We start from the raw sequence: 23,345 nt of genomic DNA, 5'->3' as shown, positions 1-23,345 counted from the left end.
GCTGGTTGGATGTGGTCGTTTTTGGTGGGGGGCACGGTACGGTGGGGATTACCATTATGTTGACTGTTATGTTGTGCCAAACTATGTCTTCATGATTTGCCTGTCTGTGTGATTTTCTTTGTGATTGTCGGTCTGCCTGCCTTTCAACTTTGATTTCGTGTCATTGGCAACACACAAAGACAGACTGACAGAAACTGTGAGACAGACCAAAAAAGAAAAAACCGGAAACACTGACATTACAGACTCTAGATGCGCTCAGTGGCAGGCAAACAGATAGACACACAGACAGACGCTCGCTCGCATGCACGCACGCACACACACACACACCCGCACACGCACACACACACACACACACACACACACACACACACACACACACGCACACACACACGCACACATTTACAAACGGTTCAATATTGTGACATATATCAGACATTTATTTATATAATTGTCAGTTTTTTTGGTTTGATTTTTTAGCAAATTCTACGTACGTATATGTAACAACCAAGAAACGCGAAAAAACACCGTAATGTCCAATGTAGCGGTTACGAGCATAACACTAAAAATATCCCGTACGCCAACAGAAGTAGATTGTGCAGAAAAAAAACCACCAAAAAAACATTGTCATTGAGACACTTTGTTAGTACCGGTAAAACATTCATACCCTTGTCATTTTATTGACAAATCCAATTCCATATCTGGAACCAATTGTTTTTGTCGTATCGATTTTGGGGGTACTTCGGTCATTCTATTGCACTTATATGCATTTTAGAGTGCTTGCTTCTCTTTGTTTCTCAGTTTTATAGCGCTATCACTGTGTGAATTGACCCTCCGCAGACAGTAGTCCTTTAAACTTTCAGTTGAAGATAAGAAACAAAGGCCGACATAATAATAACAAAACACCAAGAGAATATCTATTGTACACAAAATCCGTATACGCTAATCTTGTCCACTAATATATAAGATACATTTATATACATGCTAATACATTTATGTGAAAAGGCTTGAATGTTTTGAGCGATAATATAATAAGTAATCCTTGTTCAATTCAGCAAAAGACAGTTGGTTTTGCAAATCTATACTCATAATTATTTTCAGGTGATATCACTCTTTGGGAATCTGTCTTTCCTGAACATCATCCGCCTACTTGAACACATACCAAAAATCAACATTATGACTGACTCCCGTGTGAAGAGTGGGGACTTTTGTTTGGGGGGATAAGGCCAACAAACAAAAAATAGTCTGTTTACGGTATCCCGACCGACCCTATTTTTTTCGCGCGACCCTAGACTTTGTTTGGCATTTGGGAAAAAAAGAAAAGAAAAGTCTTTGTTTTTTGGCAAAATAACTTAAAAATATGTTTTTTTGGAGAAAAAAAAATCCCGACCTACCGACCCTATTTTTTGGGCCTATGTTACCGTAAACAGACTTTTTTTTGTTGTTGGCCCTTAAGTGATTTTGGATATTGACACTGATGGGAAATTGAGTCAGCTAAATATTCCCACACTGCTCAGAAATAACCTTGGTTTGTGTCCAAGTGGAGGGATGGTCTAAGGCCCAAAAAAAAGTCTGTTTACGGTATCCCGACCGACCCTATTTTTTCGCGCGACCCTAAACTTTTTTTTGGCATTTGGGGAAAAAAAACCACCAAAACAAAAACAAAAAATTAAAAAAATTAAAAAAATTAAAAAATAACTTACAAATATGTTTTTTTGGAGAAAAAAAAATTCAGAAAAATCCCGACCTACCGACCCTATTTTTTTGGCCTATGTTACCGTAAACAGACTATTTTTTGTGTGTGGCCTTATCCCTTGTATGAACCTGGCCACATCAAAGATGGCGAGCCGTATCGGTTACAGGGGAAGGATTATTCCCCCTTAGAATAATGCTGCGACCATTCCCGCCACAAAGGGAACTGCATGGTGGCTTCCTCTATCGTCGTTCCGTGGCGACAAATATGGGTTTGTCAGGGGCAGACAATCCGGTCTTACCAAAAGTGATCTCGGTCTGAAATAAAAAAAAACAGATGGAAAAGAACTGTCAAACTCTCCAAAGAGATAATATACTAATTGTGATTATCATTACATTATTATTATTATTATTATTATTATTATTATTATTATTATTATTATTATTATTATAAAATGAGATACAACTGTTCAGTCTGCATAATCAAATCAAAATCTTCGTCCAAAGGTTTACACACTGAGGCCGGTACGAGCATGCAGACAGACAGACGGACAGATAGATGCAGACAGATAGACAGACAGACAGACAGACAGACAGTCGTATCTCTCTCCCCTTTCTCTCCTCCTCTTTCCCGCTCCCTCCCTCGCTCCTCCCGCCGCTCTCTTACCGGAGTCTCTTCGGCCTTGACAAAGCGGAACTTTCTGATGACGGAAGCGGCGGCCATTTTGGTTTCGAAGAGTGCCAGACGCATACCGATACATTGGCGGGGACCTGCTCCGAACACCATGTCTTTGACGAACTGTGGGATCGGCTGTTTCTCATCATCAAACCTGAAATATTCACACGTTCAGGGAACGATAGAGAGTAAGCGTGTACGGGAAACGCCAAATAAATGTTGATTTTACGCGTTTACTAGACGCAACACACATACACACGATCTCTCTCTGTCTGTCTATATGTCTGTCTGTGTACAACTCTGTCTCTGTTACACACACACACCGTCACACACACACACACACATACACACACACGGCACACACACACACACATACACACACACACGCACGCGCACGCACGCCGCACGCACGCACACACACACACATACACACGCACGCCCACACTGACGCGCAAACACACACAGTCACACAAACAACCACATACACACCGGGCATACAAGCACACACACGCACATACACACACACGCACGCACGCACGCATACACACCACACACACACACACACACACACACACACACACACACACACACACACACACACACACACACACACACACACAAACACACACACACACACTGTGCGTATGTACATGTACCGCTCGGGCAGGAACTTTAGTGGTTCAGGAAAGAACTCCTCATCACGCATCAGTGCAATGATGTTCGCGCCAACATGCGTCCCGGCAGGAATCGTCACGCCGTTAATGGTGCGTTCCTCTTTGGCCACACGGTTCATGCTGTCGGGAATGGAACAATAAATAATAATATATAAACATTAATGAAATTCGATTTACAAATAGATAAAGAAAAATACTTTTTTTCTCGGGTGACTCACCTTCGTTTGATTTTGAATGGTCACCCAGTGTAAAAAGCAAACTTTCAAGTAGATCAAGTTGTTATAAACCGTACAAACTTTCATAATGAGCCTGTAAGATGTATATGTCACAGTGGAAAGTGGAATCCAGAGGAATATGAGATTCCCCTAGGGGAAAGTAGAATTCCAGTTTTCCCTCGAGGAAACTGGAATTCTACTTTCCTCTGGATTATTGCCAGATGAAACTGGAATTCCAGACAATGAGTACAAGTGGATTCTGCACGCCCAAGATTGCTTCTCCAAGTACAGCTGGGCATACGCCTTGAAGTCTAAGAGGGCTGCTGAGGTTGCAAGTCATCTCTTCGACCAGTTCTGCAGTTTTGGACCTCCGAGAATTCTCCACAGCGATCATGGGAGGTAAGTACTGTTTCTGTATTGTCATCCAGTGCACCTGAGCCTACCTTCAATGCTTTCTGGATAAAGGGATTTTGATAAGGCCTAAAAATAAAAATAAAAGTTTGTCTAGGTTAACCCGACTGACTGTTCTTTTTTCCCGCAGACTCTAAACGACTTTTTTCCATCCTTGTGTGTGTGTGTGTGTATGTGTGTGTGTGTGTGTGTGTGTGTGTGTGTGTGTGTGTGTGTGTGTGTGTGTGTGTGTGTGTGTGTGTGTGTGTGTGTAAGGAGGGGTGGGGGGGGGGGGGTTGGGGGAGCGGTGGGTTTTTGCAGCCTAGGAGTCAAAATGACGGGTTTTCACAGCCTGGGAGTCAGAATGACGGGTTTTCACAGTCTGGGAGTCAGACTGATGGGTTTTTGCAGTCCGAGAGCGGCAGCCACAGTGGTGTGAGTTTGGAGCTGGAGGGTCAGAATGGGGCGGTTCCACAGTCTGGCAGTCATGACAGCGGTGCAGTTCTTGCTGTTTCAGTCAACAATGATTCAACTGAGAACAGAAAGCGTGGAAGACAGTATCTCCTCTTGAGTGAAAACCACATTGTCGGTGCAGGAACAGAACACACGAACATTCCCTCTGATAATGGTATGAAAGTAAATCCACGTGAGCATGCCGTGATGTCTGTTGATCAAGTGTTTGACCCTGCATGTGTGCCCACACAGGGAAATCCCATGCAAGAGCCATTAGAGGTTGGACAGTTTGTTCTTTGGAGACGCAGTGCGGTGGTTGAAAATGAGGCCAGTGCAGTTCACAGAGACAAGCGGTTGGCTGCAAGAAGAAACTTCCTGACTGCTGCCAGGCGCCAAGAATCTCAGCACCAAAAGAAACTGAAAGATGTGACGAAGTAGTTTTCAGAGGGCAACACAGTGGGAGTTAAAATCCACAGTGCCGATAGAACCAACACAGATGTTAGGCTGCTCACTTGTAAAGTGCTCGAGTCCAAAACAGTGGGTGGTTGTGAGATGTACAAAGTGTACTGTCCTGCTGGTATTGTGAAAAATTGGTTGCGTGGTGAGGAACTGGTTGACATGAACAGTGTGCTGTTTCCCTCTTTGAATGCAGCAGATCCTGCCAGACTGTCAGAGGTGACCATGATTCACGCATCACGCGCATCCACCAGATGGCAAAATCAGGCCGTCGCGAGAACGGTATGTTCTTGCAAAGGCAGCTGCAAAACAAAGAAGTGCTGCTGCAAAGATGCAGGAATTCCCTGCAGCACCAAGTGCCATCCTCGCCCTGACAAAACAAACTGTCAAAATACAGACAAGTAAGAAAAGAACCCTCAAGACTGACAAAACTGGAAAAGTTGTTAGACTATATCGTGTAATTAAAGATGTGAGTGTGTGTGCAATAAACTATGAATAAACGTTAAATTGGCTTGGTTAACTCTTCCATCACAAACAAAAAATAGTTACGACATCTGTCCACAACACTCTTCAATTCACCATTGTCGAGTCCACTACATACACAAGGCAAAAACATGTGTTTTGGGTAAAATGCTGAAAAAAACCTGAGTCGGTCAGCAGGACTACGTTCTAAAGTTCAGTAAAATCTGGCACAAAATGAAGCAATTTTCAAGTCTGATTCCAGTTTCCACTAGGGCAAAGTAGAATTCTACTTTCCCCTAGAGATTGAATTCCAGTTTCCCCTAGAGGAAACTGGAATTCCAGTTTCATCTGGCAATAATCCAGAGGAAAGTAGAATTCCAGTTTCCTCGAGGGTAAACTGGAATTCTACTTTCCCCTAGGGGAATCTCAGATTCCTCTGGATTCCACTTTGACATATATAAAAAAAAAGCCAGCATATGCAATATGAGACACACCCCCCCCCCCCCCGAGACAACTAAAGAAGTTGTGTCTACATTCGCTGCTAATCACCAATTTAATTTTCATGTTTATGAAGTTATTTGTTTGAGCCTAAGCATGTGTCCTAGTCATGCACAGTGAACACACCATCTTCTTTCTGAAACTTATCGCAGCAGACAGTAGTTACTAGAACGATGCGAAAATGCAGAAGCTGTCACTCAACTCACATAGCAACGGCCGGGAAGATTCTGAGAGCTTCACGAATGCAGCAGTCCAGGTAAGGGATGTTCATCACGTTGCTGTAGCAGACATCCTCCTGAAATTGACCGAAGTCAGATAAGTAACATGGGCGGATCAACGGGTATTGGCGGAGGGGGGGGGGTCCAAATTGGGGCTGGGGGTCTTGGGGGATTTTCCCCCCAGACGCTGAAGATAATGTAACTTTATGAGGTGCGTTGTAGGCCTCTCCTGGAAGATAATAAGGTAAATCACTTGTGGAAATCTATTCTAAGTTTCTATCTTTGAGACGGCAATGTGCGGCTCAATATGACACTGTCACAGATGGGGATTTTTTTTGGGGGGTGGGGTTCCGGATTCCTTCAACTAACTAACTAACTAACTAACTAACTAACTAACTAACTAACTAACTAACTAACTAACTAACCAACCAACCAACTAACTCACTAACTAACTAACCAGCCAACCAACCAACCAACCAACAAACTAACTAACTCACTAACTAACCAACTGACTCACTAACTAACTAACTAACTAACTAAAAGGAAACAATTGCATACAGAATCAAAATGTGAGGTGACTTACATCTCCAATGGCCGCCACGACAGCATCGTGCAGTTTCTCCTGCCTTTCAGGGTTCAGGGCAAGCAGGTAACTGAGGTACTGCAGGGTGGTAGCTGTCGTCTCATACCCCGCCACGAAAAACAACAGTCCTTGGGCGATGATTTCGTCCCGCGTTAATTCTGAAAGGAAGTTATATTTATATTTGAAAGAAGGCAAACAGACCAATAAGGGTGGGAGCAGCCTGCATGCAACTGAGGTCTATAAAAAATAAAAAAAATAAAAAGAAGTGATGTTATATTTACACTTTTTTTTTAAGGTTCCTTTCTTCTTTCTTTTCCTATAGTTATTTTCCTCTTGTTTCCATTAATTTGTTCCATGTATTTTTCATCTCTTTTTCATTTTTCATTTTTGGCTCTCTACATTTTTATTTTTATTTTACCTTTTGGTTTACTTTTTAAATGTGGTCCTGAAGAACCTTTACTGGCGAAAACTTTGACGAATTTGCCTTGGCGAGTAAAGATTTCTTTTGTCTTTTAACATTGTTTGTCTCAACAACCTATTGACAGAATGATCCGGGATCACGATGACATCAAGTATATCGTGTCTGGTGAGTGTGTTGTGTCGGACAAATTTATAGCTCTTTGTAGAATCTCTAGCTTACCAATTCACAGCTCTTTGTAGAATCTCTAGCTTACCAATTCTTAGCTCTTTGTAGAATCTCTAGCTTACCAATTCACAGCTCTTTGTAGAATCTCTAGCTTACCAATTCATAGCTCTTTGTAGAATCTCCAGCTTACCAATTCACAGCTCTTTGTAGAATCTCTAGCTTACCAATTCATAGCTCTTTGTAGAATCTCTAGCTTACCAATTCACAGCTCTTTGTAGAATCTCTAGCTTACCAATTCATAGCTCTTTGTAGAATCTCTAGCTTACCAATTCATAGCTCTCTGTAGAATCCCTAGCTTACCAATTCATAGCTCTTTGTAGAATCTCTAGCTTACCAATTCACAGGCATTATTTGGAATGTGTATTTCCTCAAGAAAGAAAGTAAGCCAGAATACGAGATAGAGAAATGAAGAGTGCAATGAAAAGGCTGAAACTGTGTTGTTGTTAAATTCTGGGTGAGGCTGGTGCCTTCATACAAAGCTGTCATACGATTTGCTAAGCGCATGTTTTGAAAGTCCTAACGGAAGGCTAAACTCTGAAAGTTAATCAATTTACTTACGCTTCCTGTCAGGATTTTTGGTAACTTCTGCGTCAGTGGCTTCTGCATCCAACATCAGCTGAGTCAGGTCTTGATGTGCCTGTTCACACACACATACAGACACACACACGAACGCACGCACGAACGCACGCACACACACACACACACACACACACACACACACACACACACACACACACACACACACACACACACAGTGTTAATACCCTCTCAATAGCGTAATTTCTTTTTGACAGGAAACATGTTCTGGGCATTGTTGTTCATACTTTGGGTGAGCAGAACAGACAAACACAGTCCGCTTAAAGGCATATGTACGCGCTCCCGTGTTTACAAAGTGTAGTTTGCCCATAATCGATGTCAAACGCACCATAAGACCATGTAATGACGATATGTCGCCATGCGCGGACCATATACATGCATTACAGCTTGTTTTAGAGTCTCAAAAACTTTGGATGTAAACAAAGACGCGGAGTTATTTCCCTTGCGTCAATGCTACCTCTGTTGGCAAATCTATAAATAGGACGATCCAGATCAAAATGAAAATTAACATATCTCAACATTGAAGGGGTCCTAGACCACAATATTTTACAGGGAACTTAATTTAGCATGTCTCCAGCTGTTGGTAAAGCAATTAGCGTGTATAGTCATCGAGTACATATGGCTTTAAGCAGCCGACAGAAGCAACTCAACTCAACTCGATTCTAAAGGCAGGTTGTAAACAGGCATCCAGACGATCATGCAGAAGACACATTCGGTTGGTGGGGATATAGGGTGGTGGGTTTGTGTTGGGTCGTTAGGGCGTAATTGGGTAGCGTGTTAGGGTTGTGATTGTAGGCAAAGGCCAAGCTCGATTGGTATGTGTGCGCGACAGATGTAGCTCTGTTTTTTTCGTGTCTGGACTACATCCGGTGTCGCCGGCAATGCGACATTTAGCTCTGTGCCCTGGAGACGGATGTTCGGCTTTAAAATGAATTTGATCGAGGTGTGTGACACGCGCCTTACCTTGCTGTTATTTCGATGCCGCTCATCAATAACAGCAGCGATGGTGTCGATCAGAAAGCGAGTCTCCTTCAGGGGAGAGGAGCTGAAGCCCATCTTCCTTAGCACTGGGCCCAACGGAGGGAACATGGCTGCACAAGAAACAACAAAGATGGAATAACTTATACAGCTTGAGCATACATGATCTTGACGGGCGCAATGGCCCAGTGGCAACAACGTCGTTGTTCAAGCTTGAGGGTGTGGGATTCAAATCCCGGAAGCGCCTACAACGGCTTAAAGGTGATAATTTTGTCGCCCCGCCCAGCCGCGCCCTCTCCCCCAGGTCAAATAATGTGCAAACCTGCATGTGTCTTACCCCCCTTCGTGTGTACACATAGCCACAAACAATGGCATGTCAGAGTTCTGTAGGTTAAGAAAAACACCATGAAAACGCCCAGCAAGCAGCCACACGAAAACAGTACGACTGCTCAACATGGTGGGAGAAAACGACCATACACATAAATGCCCACTCAATAAAAGAAAAGAAAAACGTTCACGTGAGAGCTACAGATCACAAACACAGAATAAAAACAAGTCGCGTAAGGCGAAAATACAATATTTAGTCAAGTAGCTGTCGAACTCACAGAATGAAACTGAACGCAATGCCATTTTTCAGCAAGACCGTATACTCGTAGCATCGTCAGTCCACCGCTCATGGCAAAGGCAGTGAAATTGACAAGAAGAGCGGGGTAGTAGTTGCGCTAAGAAGGATAGCACGCTTTTCTGTACCTCTCTTTGTTTTAACTTTCTGAGCGTGTTTTTAATCCAAACATATCATATCTATATGTTTTTGGAATCAGGAACCGACAAGGAATAAGATGAAAGTGTTTTTAAATTGATTTCGACAATTTAATTTTGATAATAATTTTTATATATTTAATTTTCAGAGCTTGTTTTTAATCCGAATATAACATATTTATATGTTTTTGGAATCAGCAAATGATGGAGAATAAGATAAACGTAAATTTGAATCGTTTTATAAATTTTTAATTTTTTTTACAATTTTCAGATTTTTAATGACCAAAGTCATTATTTAATTTTTAAGCCACCAAGCTGAAATGCAATACCGAAGTCCGGGCTTCGTCGAAGATTACTTGACCAAAATTTCAACCAATTTGGTTGAAAAATGAGGGCGTGACAGTGCCGCCTCAACTTTCACGAAAAGCCGGATATGACGTCATCAAAGACATTTATCAAAAAAATGAAAAAAACGTTCGGGGATTTCATACCCAGGAACTCTCATGTCAAATTTCATAAAGATCGGTCCAGTAGTTTAGTCTGAATCGCTCTACACACACACACAGACACACACACACACACACGCACACACACACACACACACGCACATACACCACGACCCTCGTTTCGATTTCCCCTCGATGTTAAAATATTTAGTCAAAACTTGACTAAATATAATGATAAGCATGATCTTGGTGAAATGTTAAGCGGCGTCTTAATCTGGTGTTCCGGTAGCCATTTAAGGTAACCAGCCCTGTGTTTTATGCTTTCAAGTCAAACTTACCAAGACCCAGTATTCTTCTAGAGAACTTATAATCCTGGATCCTTTAAGCCAATAAACAAGTTCCTCTTGCTGTTTTGCAGAAGACTTACAAAAAAAACACTAAAAACTAAAATTCTCATTCGTAGCATGCTTGTTTTAGTTACACCATTCCTTGCTAAACACCCATACTGAGCAACCCAGACGTACCGGCGATGACGCTGGCAACACCAAACTGTTGAGCTCCACCAAACACCTCCTTGGCGCATTGGAGAAAAACGTTGTCGTCGTTTTCAAAGCAGTTGGTCTCGAAGCCAAAGCTGGTACCAGCAATGACGTCAAGCGTGTAGGACCCGAACAGTCTGCAACGCCAAACATGACTGGTGTTAAGGCCTAAAAAAAAAATAGGTGTGGTTACGGTAACCCGACCTACCCTATTTTTAGGGGCCGATCCTATAACTTTTTATTACATTTGTCAACAAAAAAAAAAAAAAACCAAGTGCAAAAAACGCAATGAAAGCGAAAGCGCCGTGTCGCACACTTATTTCCCTGTCAAGTACCGTACTTTCCGGGTCATATAAAGGCGCGACTTTTTTCCTCGAGTTCGACCCCTGCGTCTTGTATAACGAAGCGCCTAATCCGTGTATGAAATACGAAAAAAATCAAAGAGACCGCTTGAGTACCAGTCAAACAACTTGTGATAATGCATGTTTCAGCTACTAGGTACTGCCCTGCCTTTGATCTGGCCGCACACACAGATTTCCACTCTGTTAAACTCGGTCACTGACCGGTCACTGACCCCGATGCAGGAAGTGTTTCCTCTCTCAGATATGACAGGGGAACCACCTCTCATGGCAAAAACTGGGTCATTGACCCCTGGGAAGAAGGTCGTGTCTTTTAACAAGGCCACCCAGCTATCACAATGCCTTTGGTCACTGACCGGTCACTGACCCCGATGCAGGAAGTGTTTCCTCTCTCAGATATGACAGGGGAACCACCTCTCATGGCAAAAACTGGGTCATTTTGGTGCGCCCTATTGGCCCCCTGCGTCCAATGGGTGACTGGATTACAATTTTTTTTTTAAAAGAAGGGGGTGCGTCTTAGATAACAAAGCGCCTTGTCACCCGGAAAGTACGGTAGGTTTAATTTGTACACATTAGAAAAAAAGTTAAAAAAAAAAAAAAGTGATTGCCTACCTACCTACCCTATTTTTTTTGGCTATGTTACCGTAACCACACCTATTTTTTTTTTGGCCTAAGGTATTACAGACTAAGGCTAAACCGAGACAAACGTTCAACCAACAAACCAACAAAAGCACACAAACAAGCAATGAAATGAGGATGAAAGTTGCTTGTTCATTTCAATGCTTGTTATTCTCTCAGGTGCCAGGAGAAAAGGTTCCGTACAACTCTCGCTTACTCTATTACACATGTTGTATGCATAAAGAGCGATTACTTCCCTTTGGTTATTTGATACACAAACAAGCAAACAAGAGTTTCACAAATTGATTGTTGGACTTGGTGAAAAAGATGAAGTCCTGACCAATGCGTTTCAGGTGAAGCGTGTGTATGTGTGTGTGTGTGTGTAGGGGGGGGGGGGTGAGTAAGTGGGGAAACCTTGGGAACTCAAGAAAATATTGAAGGTTTGAACTGGTAGCTGTCCTGTTTCCATGTGAGTCTAGCCAGTTTTGCAAACGACACTGATATGCATTAATAAAACCAATGGTCGTGTGCCTCTGTTTCTAAACTTGGGGTTTAAATTGGAACTTTGGCTTGTCCCTGGTTCAAACCTTGATTTATTTGCAATTAAGTTTCAACATTACGAAAGTGAAGATTGGCTCTTTACCGTTTGACATCCAGCAGTTTCCCTTCCTCTGTGGACTTTCCAATCGCTTTGACGAGGTTGTCACAGCAACGGCTGATGAAGCTTCCCATCTGTAGGACAGATACAAAATAGATTTGATTGAATAACATTTAAAACCAACGGTTCATTTATATCCCAATGTCATACTGAAAAATCCGTTTTGCGAACTAAATTTGTATAGCACTGTCATGGTGGCAATATCAATATGACAATGTCCACTGGTCGAATGTCTCGCACGACTCATCACATCGGGGACATGGTGTGTTTCTGGTGCAACCTCTGCCGTCCTCTCGTGTGTGTGTGTGTGTGTGTGTGTGTTTTCGTGTCTGTGTCTATATATGTGTGTCTGTGTCTGTGGGCTGTGCAAGCGTACGTATGTGTGTACATGCTCGTGCGGGCGCGCATGCGTTCGTTCGTATTTTGCGTACGTGCGTGCGTGTCTTTTCCCGCTATATAGCACTGACCATTTTGAGCTTGCTGGCACTGAAGGTAGGGGTCATGACGAGTCTCTGACGTCTCCACTGTTCTCCCTTCACAAACGCCAGGCCCAGACCCATGGGGTAAGGGGCCAGTGCAGTGTCCACTGCCTGAAACCACACAATGGTAAGTAGCTAGGACAGAATATAAGTTCTTTTAAAACAAAATATTTCTACAATTTGCTTTATACTTAATGCCGATCCTTATTTTCATTAGTTTGTAGGAAGATGAATGCAACACAGTTCGACAGACCTCAATAATTATATAAACCAGCAAAGCATGCACACAGCAGAGAACAGCACACACGCGTGCGAGCACGCACGCATTCACACACACGTACGCACACGCAAGCATGCACGCACGCACGCACGCACGCACACACGCACGCACGCACGCACACACATACACAAACACACACGCGCACACACCCTCACACACACACGCACAACAAACACATACATACACATTAACACATAAACACATACTGACACAGTCTTCAATACTTTTGTAACTAATCTCTCTCTCTCTCTCTCTCTCTCGCGGGTGCTCTCTCTCTCGCGGGTGCTCGCTCTCTCTCTTTCTCTCTTTCTCTCTCTCTCTCTCTCTCTCTCTCTCTCTCTCTCTCTCTCTCTCTCTCTCTCTCTCTCTCTCTCTCCCACCCTTTCAGGGAAGTTGGTGAAATCCTTGACGAACACCTCTTTGAGAATCTCCACATCTGTCGTCAGCAGTAAAGGTTGTCTCATTAAGTATAACCTGAACAGAAATATTATTTGATCATGTATTAACAAGACGACTGATGCTTTTTAATGTTGATTACTATCGGGGTGTTTTTGTTTTGTTTTCAGTTTTAAATGCGTATCTCTCCCTGAATATTTTCCGTTTTGTATAGATAATTTTATAGCTGATGTTATTTTTGGTTAACGGTGTTTTGTTCTGTATAATGCATTCAAAAGCTACTGGCCTGGTTATATCTTTTTGATAACTGTTGTTTTGATGCTTATTCTGCCTTTTTGACAAGCAGAAGCTAGCATTGTACTGAGCCGCTTGAAGGTAAACAAGTCAGTCGCGTAAGGCGAAATTACTACATTTAGTCAAGCTGTCGAACTCACGGAATGAAACTGAACGCACTGTATTTTTTCACGAAGACAGTACACACACCGTATACCGTGGTTGCTCTAGGCAAATCTGTCCGAAGCGGTTGCACCCTTATTTTTCTGTCCGAAGGGAGACACGCGACGTAAGTTTCTGCACAAAATCACCTGTAATTCCTCACAAATAACATATCATCACAAAACTACCGTTTGTACTTTGGCCTAAGGTGTAATAGCATCATATCATCGATTTGTTTCATTGCTTCAATGTGTTTGTGAACGTTGGCCTTCAAGTATTTACACATTTCAAGCGCATTATGTGCAAATTTTGACTTTCCGCAGTTACTTGGGAAATTCAAGCACATGAGAAAGGCTACACGCGATTGTAATGTGATCTATGGTCATTTCTTGACATCTGGGTCAGATGATATGATTTAAAGTGGTGCAGGAGCGTCATATTTCATGAATCTGTGAAGACATTCAAAGACCGTACACTCGTAGCATCGTCTGTCCACCGCTCGTGGCAAAGGCAGTGAAATTAAAAATCCAGAAAAGCGCGGTAGCGGTTGCGCTGAGGAGGATAGCACGCTTTTCTATATCTCTATTCTTTTTAACTCTCTGAACGTGTTTATAATCCAAACATATCATATCTATATGTTTTTGGAATCAGGAACGGACAAGGAATAAGATGAAATTGTTTTTAAATCGATTTCGGAAATTTGATTTTAATCATAATTTTTATATTTTTAATTTTCAGAGCTTGTTTTTAATCCGAATATAACATATTTATATGTTTTTGGAATCAGAAAATGATGAAGAATACGATAAACGTAATTTTAGATCGTTTTATAAACAAATAATTTTAATTACAATTTTTAGATTTTTAATGACCAAAGTCATTATTTAATTTTTAAGCCTCCAAGCTGAAATGCAATACCAAAGTCCGGCCTTCGTCGAAGATTGCTTGGCCAAAATTTCAATCAATTTGATTGAAAAATGAGGGTGTGACAGTGCCGCCTCAACTTTTACAAAATGCCGGATATGACATCATCAAAGACATTTATCCAAAAAACGAAAAAAACGTCTGGGGATATCATACCCAGAAACTCTCATGAAAAATTTCATAAAGATCGGTCCAGTAGTTTACTCTGAATCGCTCTACACACACACACACACACACAGACACACACACACACACATACACCACGACCGTCGTCTCGATTCCCCCCTCTATGTTAAAACATTTAGTCAAAACTTGACTAAATGTAATTAGTCAAAACTTGACTAAATGTAAAAAGGAAGGAAGGAAGGAAGGAAGGAAGGAAGGAAGGAAGGAAGGAAGGAAGGGAGGAAGGAAGGGAGGAAGGAAGGGAGAAAGGAAGGAAGGAAGGAAGGAAGGAAGGAAGGAAGGAAGGAACTGAATAAAGGTGTCATCCGATAAGTCGATTACATGATTTTTACCAGTCGCCAATGACATCATCCACCAATCCACGTATCCACCAATCCATCCATCCACCAGTCGCTCAATGACATTATTACTTTTTTCCGTCAAACAGACGGATACCATAAAATCATCGGAGATGTCGAATCACTCACCCGAAAAATTTTCCATATTTTTTGCTCCAGTCGGTGATTGTTTTAAAGATGCCCTGAGCAAAACAAAATGTAAACAACTTATTTAGTCCCAGTAGCTCACTTCACATCTAGTACATGTAGCTATGATCACAGCCTCAACAATCCCTAACATTTTGGCAATTAAAAACAAGTCGCGTAAGGCGAAAATACAACATTTAGTCAAGCTGTCGAACTCACAGAATGAAACTGAACGCACTGCAATTTTTCAGCAAGACCGTATACTCGTAGCATCGTCAGTCCACCGCTCGTGGCAAAGGCAGTGAAATTGACAAGAAGAGCGGGGATATAGCTCAGTTGGTAGCGCGCTGGATTTGTATTCAGTTGGCCGCTGTCAGCGTGAGTTCGATCCCAGGTTCGGCGGAAATTTATTTCACAGAGTCAACTTTGTGTGCAGACTCTCTTCGGTGTCCGAACCTCCCCCCGTGTACACTACATTGGGTGTGCACGTTAAAGATCCCACGATTGACAAAAAGGTCTTTCCTGGCAAAATTGCTTAGGCACAGTTAATAATTGTCTACCTATACCCGTGTGACTTGGAATAATAGGCCGTGAAAGGTAAATATGCGCCGAAATGGCTGCAATCTACTGGCCGTATAAAATTTCATCTCACACGGCATCACTGCAGAGCGCCTAGAACTGTACCCACGGAATATGCGCGATATAAGACTCATTGATTGATTGATTGATTGATCGAGTAGTTGCATTGAGAAGGATAGCACGCTTTTCTGTACCTCTCTTCGTTTTAACTTTCTGAGCGTGTTTTTAATCCAAGCATATCATATCTATATGTTTTTGGAATCAAGAACCGACAAGGAATAAGATGAAAGTTTTTTTTAACTTGATTTCGGAAATTTAATTTTGATCATAATTTTTATATTTTTAATTTTCAGAGCTTGTTTTTAATCCAAATATAACATATTTATATGTTTCTGGAATCAGGAAATGATGAAAAATAAGATGAACGTAAATTTGGATCGTTTTATACAAAAATTTGTTTTTTACAATTTTCAGATTTTTAATGACCAAAGTCATTAATTAATTTTTAAGCCACCAAGCTGAAATGCAATACCGAAGTCCGGCCTTCGTCGAAGATTGCTTGCCCAAAATTTCAATCAATTTGATTGAAAAATGAGGGTGTGACAGTGCCGCCTCAACTTTTACAAAAAGCCGGATATGACGTCATCAAAGGTATTTATCGAGAAAAAATTTTTTTCCGGGGATATCATTCCCAGGAACTCTCATGTCAAATTTCATAAAGATCGGTCCAGTAGTTTGGTCTGAATCGCTCTACACACACACACGCACAGACACACACACACACACACACACACACACACACACACACATACACCTCGTCTCGATTCCCCCTCTATGTTAAAACATTTAGTCAAAACTTGACTAAATGTAACAAGTCGCGTAAGGCGAAAATACAACATTTAGTCAAGTAGCTGTCGAACTCACAGAATGAAACTGAACGCAATGCCATTTTTCAGCAAGACCGTATACTCTCGTAGCATCGTCAGTCCACCGCTCATGGCAAAGGCAGTGAAATTGACAAGAAGAGCGGGGTAGTAGTTGCGCTAAGAAGGATAGCACGCTTTTCTGTACCTCTCTTTGTTTTAACTTTGTGAGCGTGTTTTTAATCCAAACATATCATATCTATATGTTTTTGGAATCAGGAACCGACAAGGAATAAGATGAAAGTGTTTTTAAATTGATTTCGACAATTTAATTTTGATAATAATTTTTATATATTTAATTTTCAGAGCTTGTTTTTAATCAAAATATAACATATTTATATGTTTTTGGAATCAGAAAATGATGGAGAATAAGATGAACGTAAATTTGGATCGTTTTATAAATTTTTATTTTTTTTTACAATTTTCCGATTTTTAATGACCAAAGTCATTAATTAACTTTTTAAGCCACCAAGCTGAAATGCAATACCGAAGTCCGGGCTTCGTCGAAGATTACTTGACCAAAATTTCAACCAATTTGGTTGAAAAATGAGAGCGTGACAGAGCCGCCTCAACTTTCACGAAAAGCCGGATATGACGTCATCAAAGACATTTATCAAAAAAATGAAAAAAACGTTCGGGGATATCAATCCCAGGAACTCTCATGTAAAATTTCATAAAGATCGGTCCAGTAGTTTGGTCTGAATCGCTCTACACACACACACAGACAGACAGACAGACACACACACACACACACACACACACACACATACACCACGACCCTCGTCTCGATTCCCCCCTCTACGTTAAAATATTTAGTCAAAACTTGACTAAATATAAAAACACCACAGCTGACACAGAAAGCAGTGGCGCATTTGTCAACGAGGGAAGATTCCCTCATCACACGTATTTATTAGTTAAAGCCTGAACAGATATGAGATGGCGTGGTTATGGAGGCGAAGTATCTTCAACTTTCTGTGGATCGTAACGCCTTGTAAATATAGGTCCCTGCTGTAATGAAACCACCACATTGGATTAGTACTTTGACAAGGGAAACAACCGCTGTAAGTTTGACTTGCAGCAAACTGATTGCCTCCCTTGAACACATTTTGTCTCACTTTCTGTCTCCTTGTTTTATTTTGCCTTGTGTTTACACATTTAGTCAAGTTTTTACTAAATGTTTTAACATAGACGGGGAATCGAGATGAGGGTCGTGGTGTATGTATGTGCGTATGTGTGTGTGTGTGTGTGTAGATCGATTCCGAGGAAACTACTAGGCCGATCTTCATGAAACTTTACATAAACATTCCCCAGACAATTTTTTCTTTTTTGTTGATAAATGTCATTAATGACGTCATATCCGGCTTTAAGTGAAATTTGAGGCGGCACTGTCACGCCCTCATTTTTTAACCAAATTGATTGAAATTTTAGTTAAACTATCTTCGACAAAGGCCGGACTTTGGTATTGCATTTCAGCTTGGAGGCGAAAAAATTGAATAATGAGTTTGGTCATTAAAAATCTGAAAATTGTAATTAAAACTATTTTTTAGATATCGATCCAAAAATAATTTCATCTGATTCTTCATTATTTTCGGATTCCAAAAACATATAAATATTTTATATTCGGATTTAAAACATGCAAGCTCTGAAAATTAAAAATATAAAAATAATGATTAAAATTAAATTTTGATTATCGATTTAAAAACAATTTCATCTTACTCCTTATCGGTTCTTGATTCTAAAAACATATAGATATGTTATGTTTGGATTAAAAACAAGCTCAGAAAGTGAAAAAGAATACAAATACAGAAAAGCGTGCTAACCCGTTCAGCGCAACCACTACCGCGCTATTTTGGCTAGTCAATTTCACTGCCTTTTCCACGAGCGGGGGACTGACAATGCCATACGGTCTTGGTGAAAAAGTGCAGTGCGTTCAGTTTCATTCTGTGAGTTCGGCAGCTTGACTAAATGTAGTAATTTCGCCTTACGCGACTTGTTCTTTTGCATGTTGTGATTTTGGGGGGTCTTATAAATTTTGTTAAATTTTCTAGGCATTCAAGGGACATGCTGGTCAGTAAAAAAAAGCTAGCCATACTGTACATACATCTTTTCGTAAAGCATTGACGTTGCCGATGTAGGGAAGAGGTTTTGGTCCGGGAATACCCTGCCGTGACCAAGTTGAAAAGGTCCATGTGCCGTAACTGCCGGGATACAGACAAACAAACTCAAATATGAAGAGACGCACACGCGTGCGCACGTGTACAGATAACACGCACACCAATCCCCCCTCGCACACAATTTCCAGAACACACCCATGCACGCAAACAAGCACAAAGTGACAAGCACACACACAAGCACACACACACACAGCCGGAGCCATGCACACACACACACACTGGCACGCACACACACAGCCCGGGACACACACACACACACGATGACACACACACACGCACACGGCACACCGGCACATACACTCACACACACACACACACACACACAACAAATTAATTCGATGTCCGCTTCACGAAGCTCGGCCGGCTGCACGGACCTTTGGCACTAATGTTTTCGTAACTGAAAAGACTTCGTGAAGTGTTCTCGATGTCCACTTTTGGCTCAATTAAAGACAGCCGTATTAAGGGCTTAACTGTATACATATTTACTTACACATAGAGCAGAAGAGCGGTCATTATCAGCAACGCCAAAGGAGTGACCCATGTCGTGTCCAGCTTGAACTCGAACACATCCATTTTTCTCGTCGTAGTGTCACGTTCCAAATCTAGTAGTTCAGTACCCCTCGCCTAAATAAACCCCGCGTTTATTCCGGTGTTTTCACAGCAAAATTTCACGAACAACGAACTTTTGATTTAACAGCTCTGTTGGACCAGCTTCGTTATCTCTTCAAGTTCTCCTTCTTTTTCCTCCTAATATGTCTTCAGTGTTTTTTTCTATCGCTCTCTCTTCTTCACCTTCTTCTTTTTCTTGTTCTCGCACAAAGTGCAGATTTTTGCACTGCAGTTATCTCGAAAATCTTCTTCTCGTCCGTTGTTGCTCTTGTCAGCCCAGAGTCACGCAAGTCAAGACTTCACATATAGGCGCACAAGGTACCTCTGCCAGGCTCTGACTTACTGCAAAACAAGAACACTGCAAACACTGAAGTGCACCCAACCACTTGTTAGGCTAGAGAAACAAACGCATGTGCATGAACACTATGCAGACACTCTGCATTCCTCAGTTCTGCTCGTCGTGATGCGCGGTTCTCTTATATATACGCCGCGTCGACACCGGCCACCGACTTATCTTTCAACACGGGGGACGCACCCGGCAGAGACTGTAGAGTACACGCTATACTGTCTCAGTCCGGCAGTACCCATCAGATTTAGACGTCCGGACATCACGGACTTATTTTTCAACACAGGGGACGCACCAGAGACTGTAGAGTACACGCTATACTGTCTCAGTCCGGCAGTACCCATCAGATTTAGACGTCCGGACATCACGGACTTATTTTTCAACACAGGGGACGCACCAGAGACTGTAGAGTACACGCTATACTGTCTCAGTCCGGCAGTACCCATCAGATTTAGACGTCCGGACATCACGGACTTATTTTTCAACACAGGGGACGCACCAGAGACTGTAGAGTACACGCTATACTGTCTCAGTCCGGCAGTACCCATCAGATTTAGACGTCCGGACATCACGGACTTATTTTTCAACACAGGGGACGCACCAGAGACTGTAGAGTGCACGCTATACAGTCTCAGTCCGGCAGTACCCATCAGATTTAGACGTCACATCACCGACTTATTTTTCAACACAGGGGACGCACCAGAGACTGTAGAGTGCACGCTATACAGTCTGGGTCTGGCTGTACCCATCAGATTTAGACGCTTTCTTTGTGGCCAGACGTAAAGCGGAACTGGACTCCTTTGTTGGTCATATTTACATGTTGAGCCAACCACTCTTTTGGTTTAAACAACATTTTATTCATACACACACACATGACAATACAACAACAACATGCTTACAAAGGAGCACAACAAGTTTAAAACTTGTAATAAGCGCTCAAATAATCATACCTGTTATTTCATGGTGGGATATGATTAACAAAATATGGTGACAGATCTTCTTAAAAGGCAGAACATTAATATCATTTAAAAACAAGAGTAGGAGAGTAGGAATGAAAAATTGGGACACATTGAACAGACCAAAAGGAATGAAATAAATCAACAACAAGAGAAAAACAATCAAGGAAACTTAATTGCCATATCGAACACGATCTGTGTCAATACAAAAATACAATAATAAAAAAAAATGAATAAATAGAATATATTATAAAAAAAACAACACAAGCAAAACACAACATAATATCGAGAACTAAACTGAGCAAAAAAATTATTGCACCCATTTTCGTACCCCAACTAAAACATTCATTCCCGTGTCATTTTATTCAAATTTTATATGCCATTTAAAGGGTTGCCTGGCCACAAAAATGCGCAGAGTCGCGTGCAAAAACGCGTTTAAGAGTACTAGTTTTCCGAGTTGATTCAACAACAAACTGTTGATTTGGTCCACAAGAACACACTTGGCTATCTTGCACACTTTTCGGATTAAAGATTTCTGTTGTAGGTATCACGTGACCGCCGCCGAAGTCAGGGTACCCCCAAAATAGACCTGACAAAAAAGTAATGTACCAATTAAAAAATCGACAAAAATTCAGAATAGGCGCAGCTTGGCAACTTTTCCATAAGAGAAGAAAGAAAACTCATGTATCTATCCAGAACAGGTTGTTTTGTTTTGCTATCTTGCGTATCTCTTGTGTTGTGTCAACCTCCATTCCTAAGTGTTTAAGGCGAAAATGTGCCCCAAAATAAGGAAAAATCAGTGGTATTCAAAATAGTTTTACTGTTGACTCAAGTTCTTTTAATCGGGACCAGTTAGCACCGTCTCGGTCGAAGGGTTTCGGCCAGCCGAGGACTTTTTTTTTAAGGTGATCAGACTTCTTTGTTTTTGTCCCATCAGCGCACTGTGCATCAGCGGGTACTATTTCGGAAGGGTTTTTATTGTGATGTCGCCTGCTGTAAACTTATAAGCCTTTCACTCGCTCTCTCTCTCTTTCTTGATGACTTTCTTTCTCTTCCGTCTGCGTGTATGTTTGGAATTTGTAATACAAAATATTTTTTTCAATTACACGCAAAATGGACATTGATTTTTATACTGGACATTCTTTTTTCTTTTACAGTTACTTCTCCTTCTCTCTCTCTCTCTCTCTCTCTCTCTCTCTCTCTCTCTCTCTTTCTCTCTCTCCCTCTCCCCCTCTGTCTCTCTCACTCTTCCTCTTCGCGCCCTCCCTCTCTATTCCCCCCCTCTCTCCCCCCTCTCTCTCTCTATCTCTCCCCCCCCCCCCCATCCATATCTCCCCCTCTCTCTCTCCCGCAGTCTCCTCTTGCTCACCCTCTCTCCGTCCATGCCCCGCCCCCCTCTCTCTATCCCCCTCCTCTCACCTCTCACTCTCTGTCTAAAGTGTACTGCACCGTTAATGGAAAATAATCGTTCACTCGCAGATTGACATTTGTTTGGCGTTTACAGTTACTTATTTTGCTTACTGACACTCTCATACCGTATACACGCTCATAGCTATACTCACATCCATACTCACACACAAACCAACACACGTATTTAATCGCATCCGGCCTATACACTCACACACACATTTGTCTTATGCTATTTCTTCATTTCTTTCTCTCTCTCTCTCAGTTATTGATATAAATGTTTACTTGGCTCATTCACTTTCTTATTGTTCCTTCCGTCATCGTGTCTCCTTTTTTACACCCCCGGTATAGGGGTGTGTATAGGATTCGGTCGTTACACCCTCGGTATAGGGGTGTGTATAGGATTCGGTCGATGTGTTTGTTTGTTTGTTTGTGTTCGCATATAGATCTCAAGAATGAACGGACCGATCGTCACCAAACTTGGTGAACAGGTTCTATACATTCCTGAGACGGTCCTTACAAAAATTGGGACCAGTCAAACACACGGTCAGGGAGTTATTGGTGGATTAAGATTCTACAAGGACTTATAGAGGGACATATTAATGGTCAAAGGGAAATAACCTTCTCAGTTGGTGGCAGTGAGAATGGTAAGGACGGGGGTGTTTTTCCTACCTCGGAGGAATTTCTTGTTTCTTCTTTTTTGTGTGTATTAACTGGTGTTTTATTTCATTTTCAATCAACTGTTACAGCTTTTTTCTTTTACATTTCAGGTTACATTTCCATTAAATTACTTTTTAATTCAACAACAATCTAACTAAGGACAATGGGGATAAACCTTTCGTAGCGCAAGTTCTTGTTGAAATACAATTTCCAATGGAATATGCGATTTCGTTTTCTTAACTTTGTTAATGCACATTTTTGCTATCAATAAAACATGGTTAATTAACGCTGATTCCTGACATTCTTCGACTCCGAATAATACATCTGTAATAGACAAAAAAAAGCCCGACCTGTCAGACTGTTCAACACTTTTTCAATATAAGTCCAAAACCTTCTAACTTGGGGACACTCATAGAAAAAGTGTTCCATAACGTTCAAAATATGTGGGCACTCGTTACAATTTTTTGTTTGACTTACTTTCATTTTATGTAATAAAATATTGGTGGGATATAAATTGTGACAAATTTTCCATTGCAACACACGCATGCGCACTTCTTTTGTCACCTGTCGTGGCAACAACCATGTCTGTTCGACAAAAACAAAATCTAATTTT

The 23,345-nt window shown here is 41.5% G+C and overlaps 1 protein-coding gene across 2 annotated transcripts; it reads right to left on the bottom strand.

Moving 5' to 3' along the window:
* Positions 1 to 414: 414 nt before the first annotated feature.
* Positions 415 to 21,837, bottom strand: LOC138953526 (cytochrome P450 3A24-like). Of its 2 annotated transcripts, none has more exons than XM_070325360.1 (14): positions 19,245 to 21,837; positions 18,682 to 18,778; positions 15,082 to 15,134; positions 13,054 to 13,147; positions 12,382 to 12,504; positions 11,900 to 11,988; positions 10,265 to 10,416; positions 8,521 to 8,648; positions 7,519 to 7,597; positions 6,315 to 6,472; positions 5,720 to 5,808; positions 3,016 to 3,159; positions 2,357 to 2,519; positions 415 to 2,007 (listed from the first exon to the last, which is right to left on the bottom strand). In XM_070325360.1, exons 1-14 carry the CDS (start codon positions 19,325 to 19,327, stop codon positions 1,933 to 1,935), a joined length of 1,527 nt encoding a protein of 508 aa, XP_070181461.1. In that variant the 5' UTR covers positions 19,328 to 21,837; the 3' UTR covers positions 415 to 1,932. The 2 variants fall into 2 exon arrangements, with proteins under 2 accessions (XP_070181461.1, XP_070181462.1); XM_070325361.1 differs by having other exon boundaries at positions 3,022 to 3,159; positions 19,245 to 20,484.
* Between the last annotated feature and the right edge of the window lie 1,508 nt (positions 21,838 to 23,345).

Source organism: Littorina saxatilis, linkage group LG17, assembly GCF_037325665.1.
Source record: "Littorina saxatilis isolate snail1 linkage group LG17, US_GU_Lsax_2.0, whole genome shotgun sequence".
NCBI lineage: Eukaryota > Metazoa > Mollusca > Gastropoda > Littorinimorpha > Littorinidae > Littorina > Littorina saxatilis.
This window is presented reverse-complemented; position numbering and strand designations above follow the sequence as displayed.

What these genes read in the sequence shown, in the direction of transcription:
- LOC138953526 (XM_070325360.1), bottom strand. Translation starts at nt 19,327, where the DNA reads ATGGATGTGTTCGAGTTCAAGCTGGACACGACATGGGTCACTCCTTTG. An exon ending in TGTTGCCAGCGTCATCGCCG is followed by an intron (nt 8,649 to 10,264) that starts GTACGTCTGGGT and finishes TTTCTTGTGCAG; the next exon opens with CCATGTTCCCTCCGTTGGGC. An exon ending in TTCCTGCCCGAGCGGTACAT is followed by an intron (nt 2,520 to 3,015) that starts GTACATACGCAC and finishes TGAATATTTCAG; the next exon opens with GTTTGATGATGAGAAACAGC.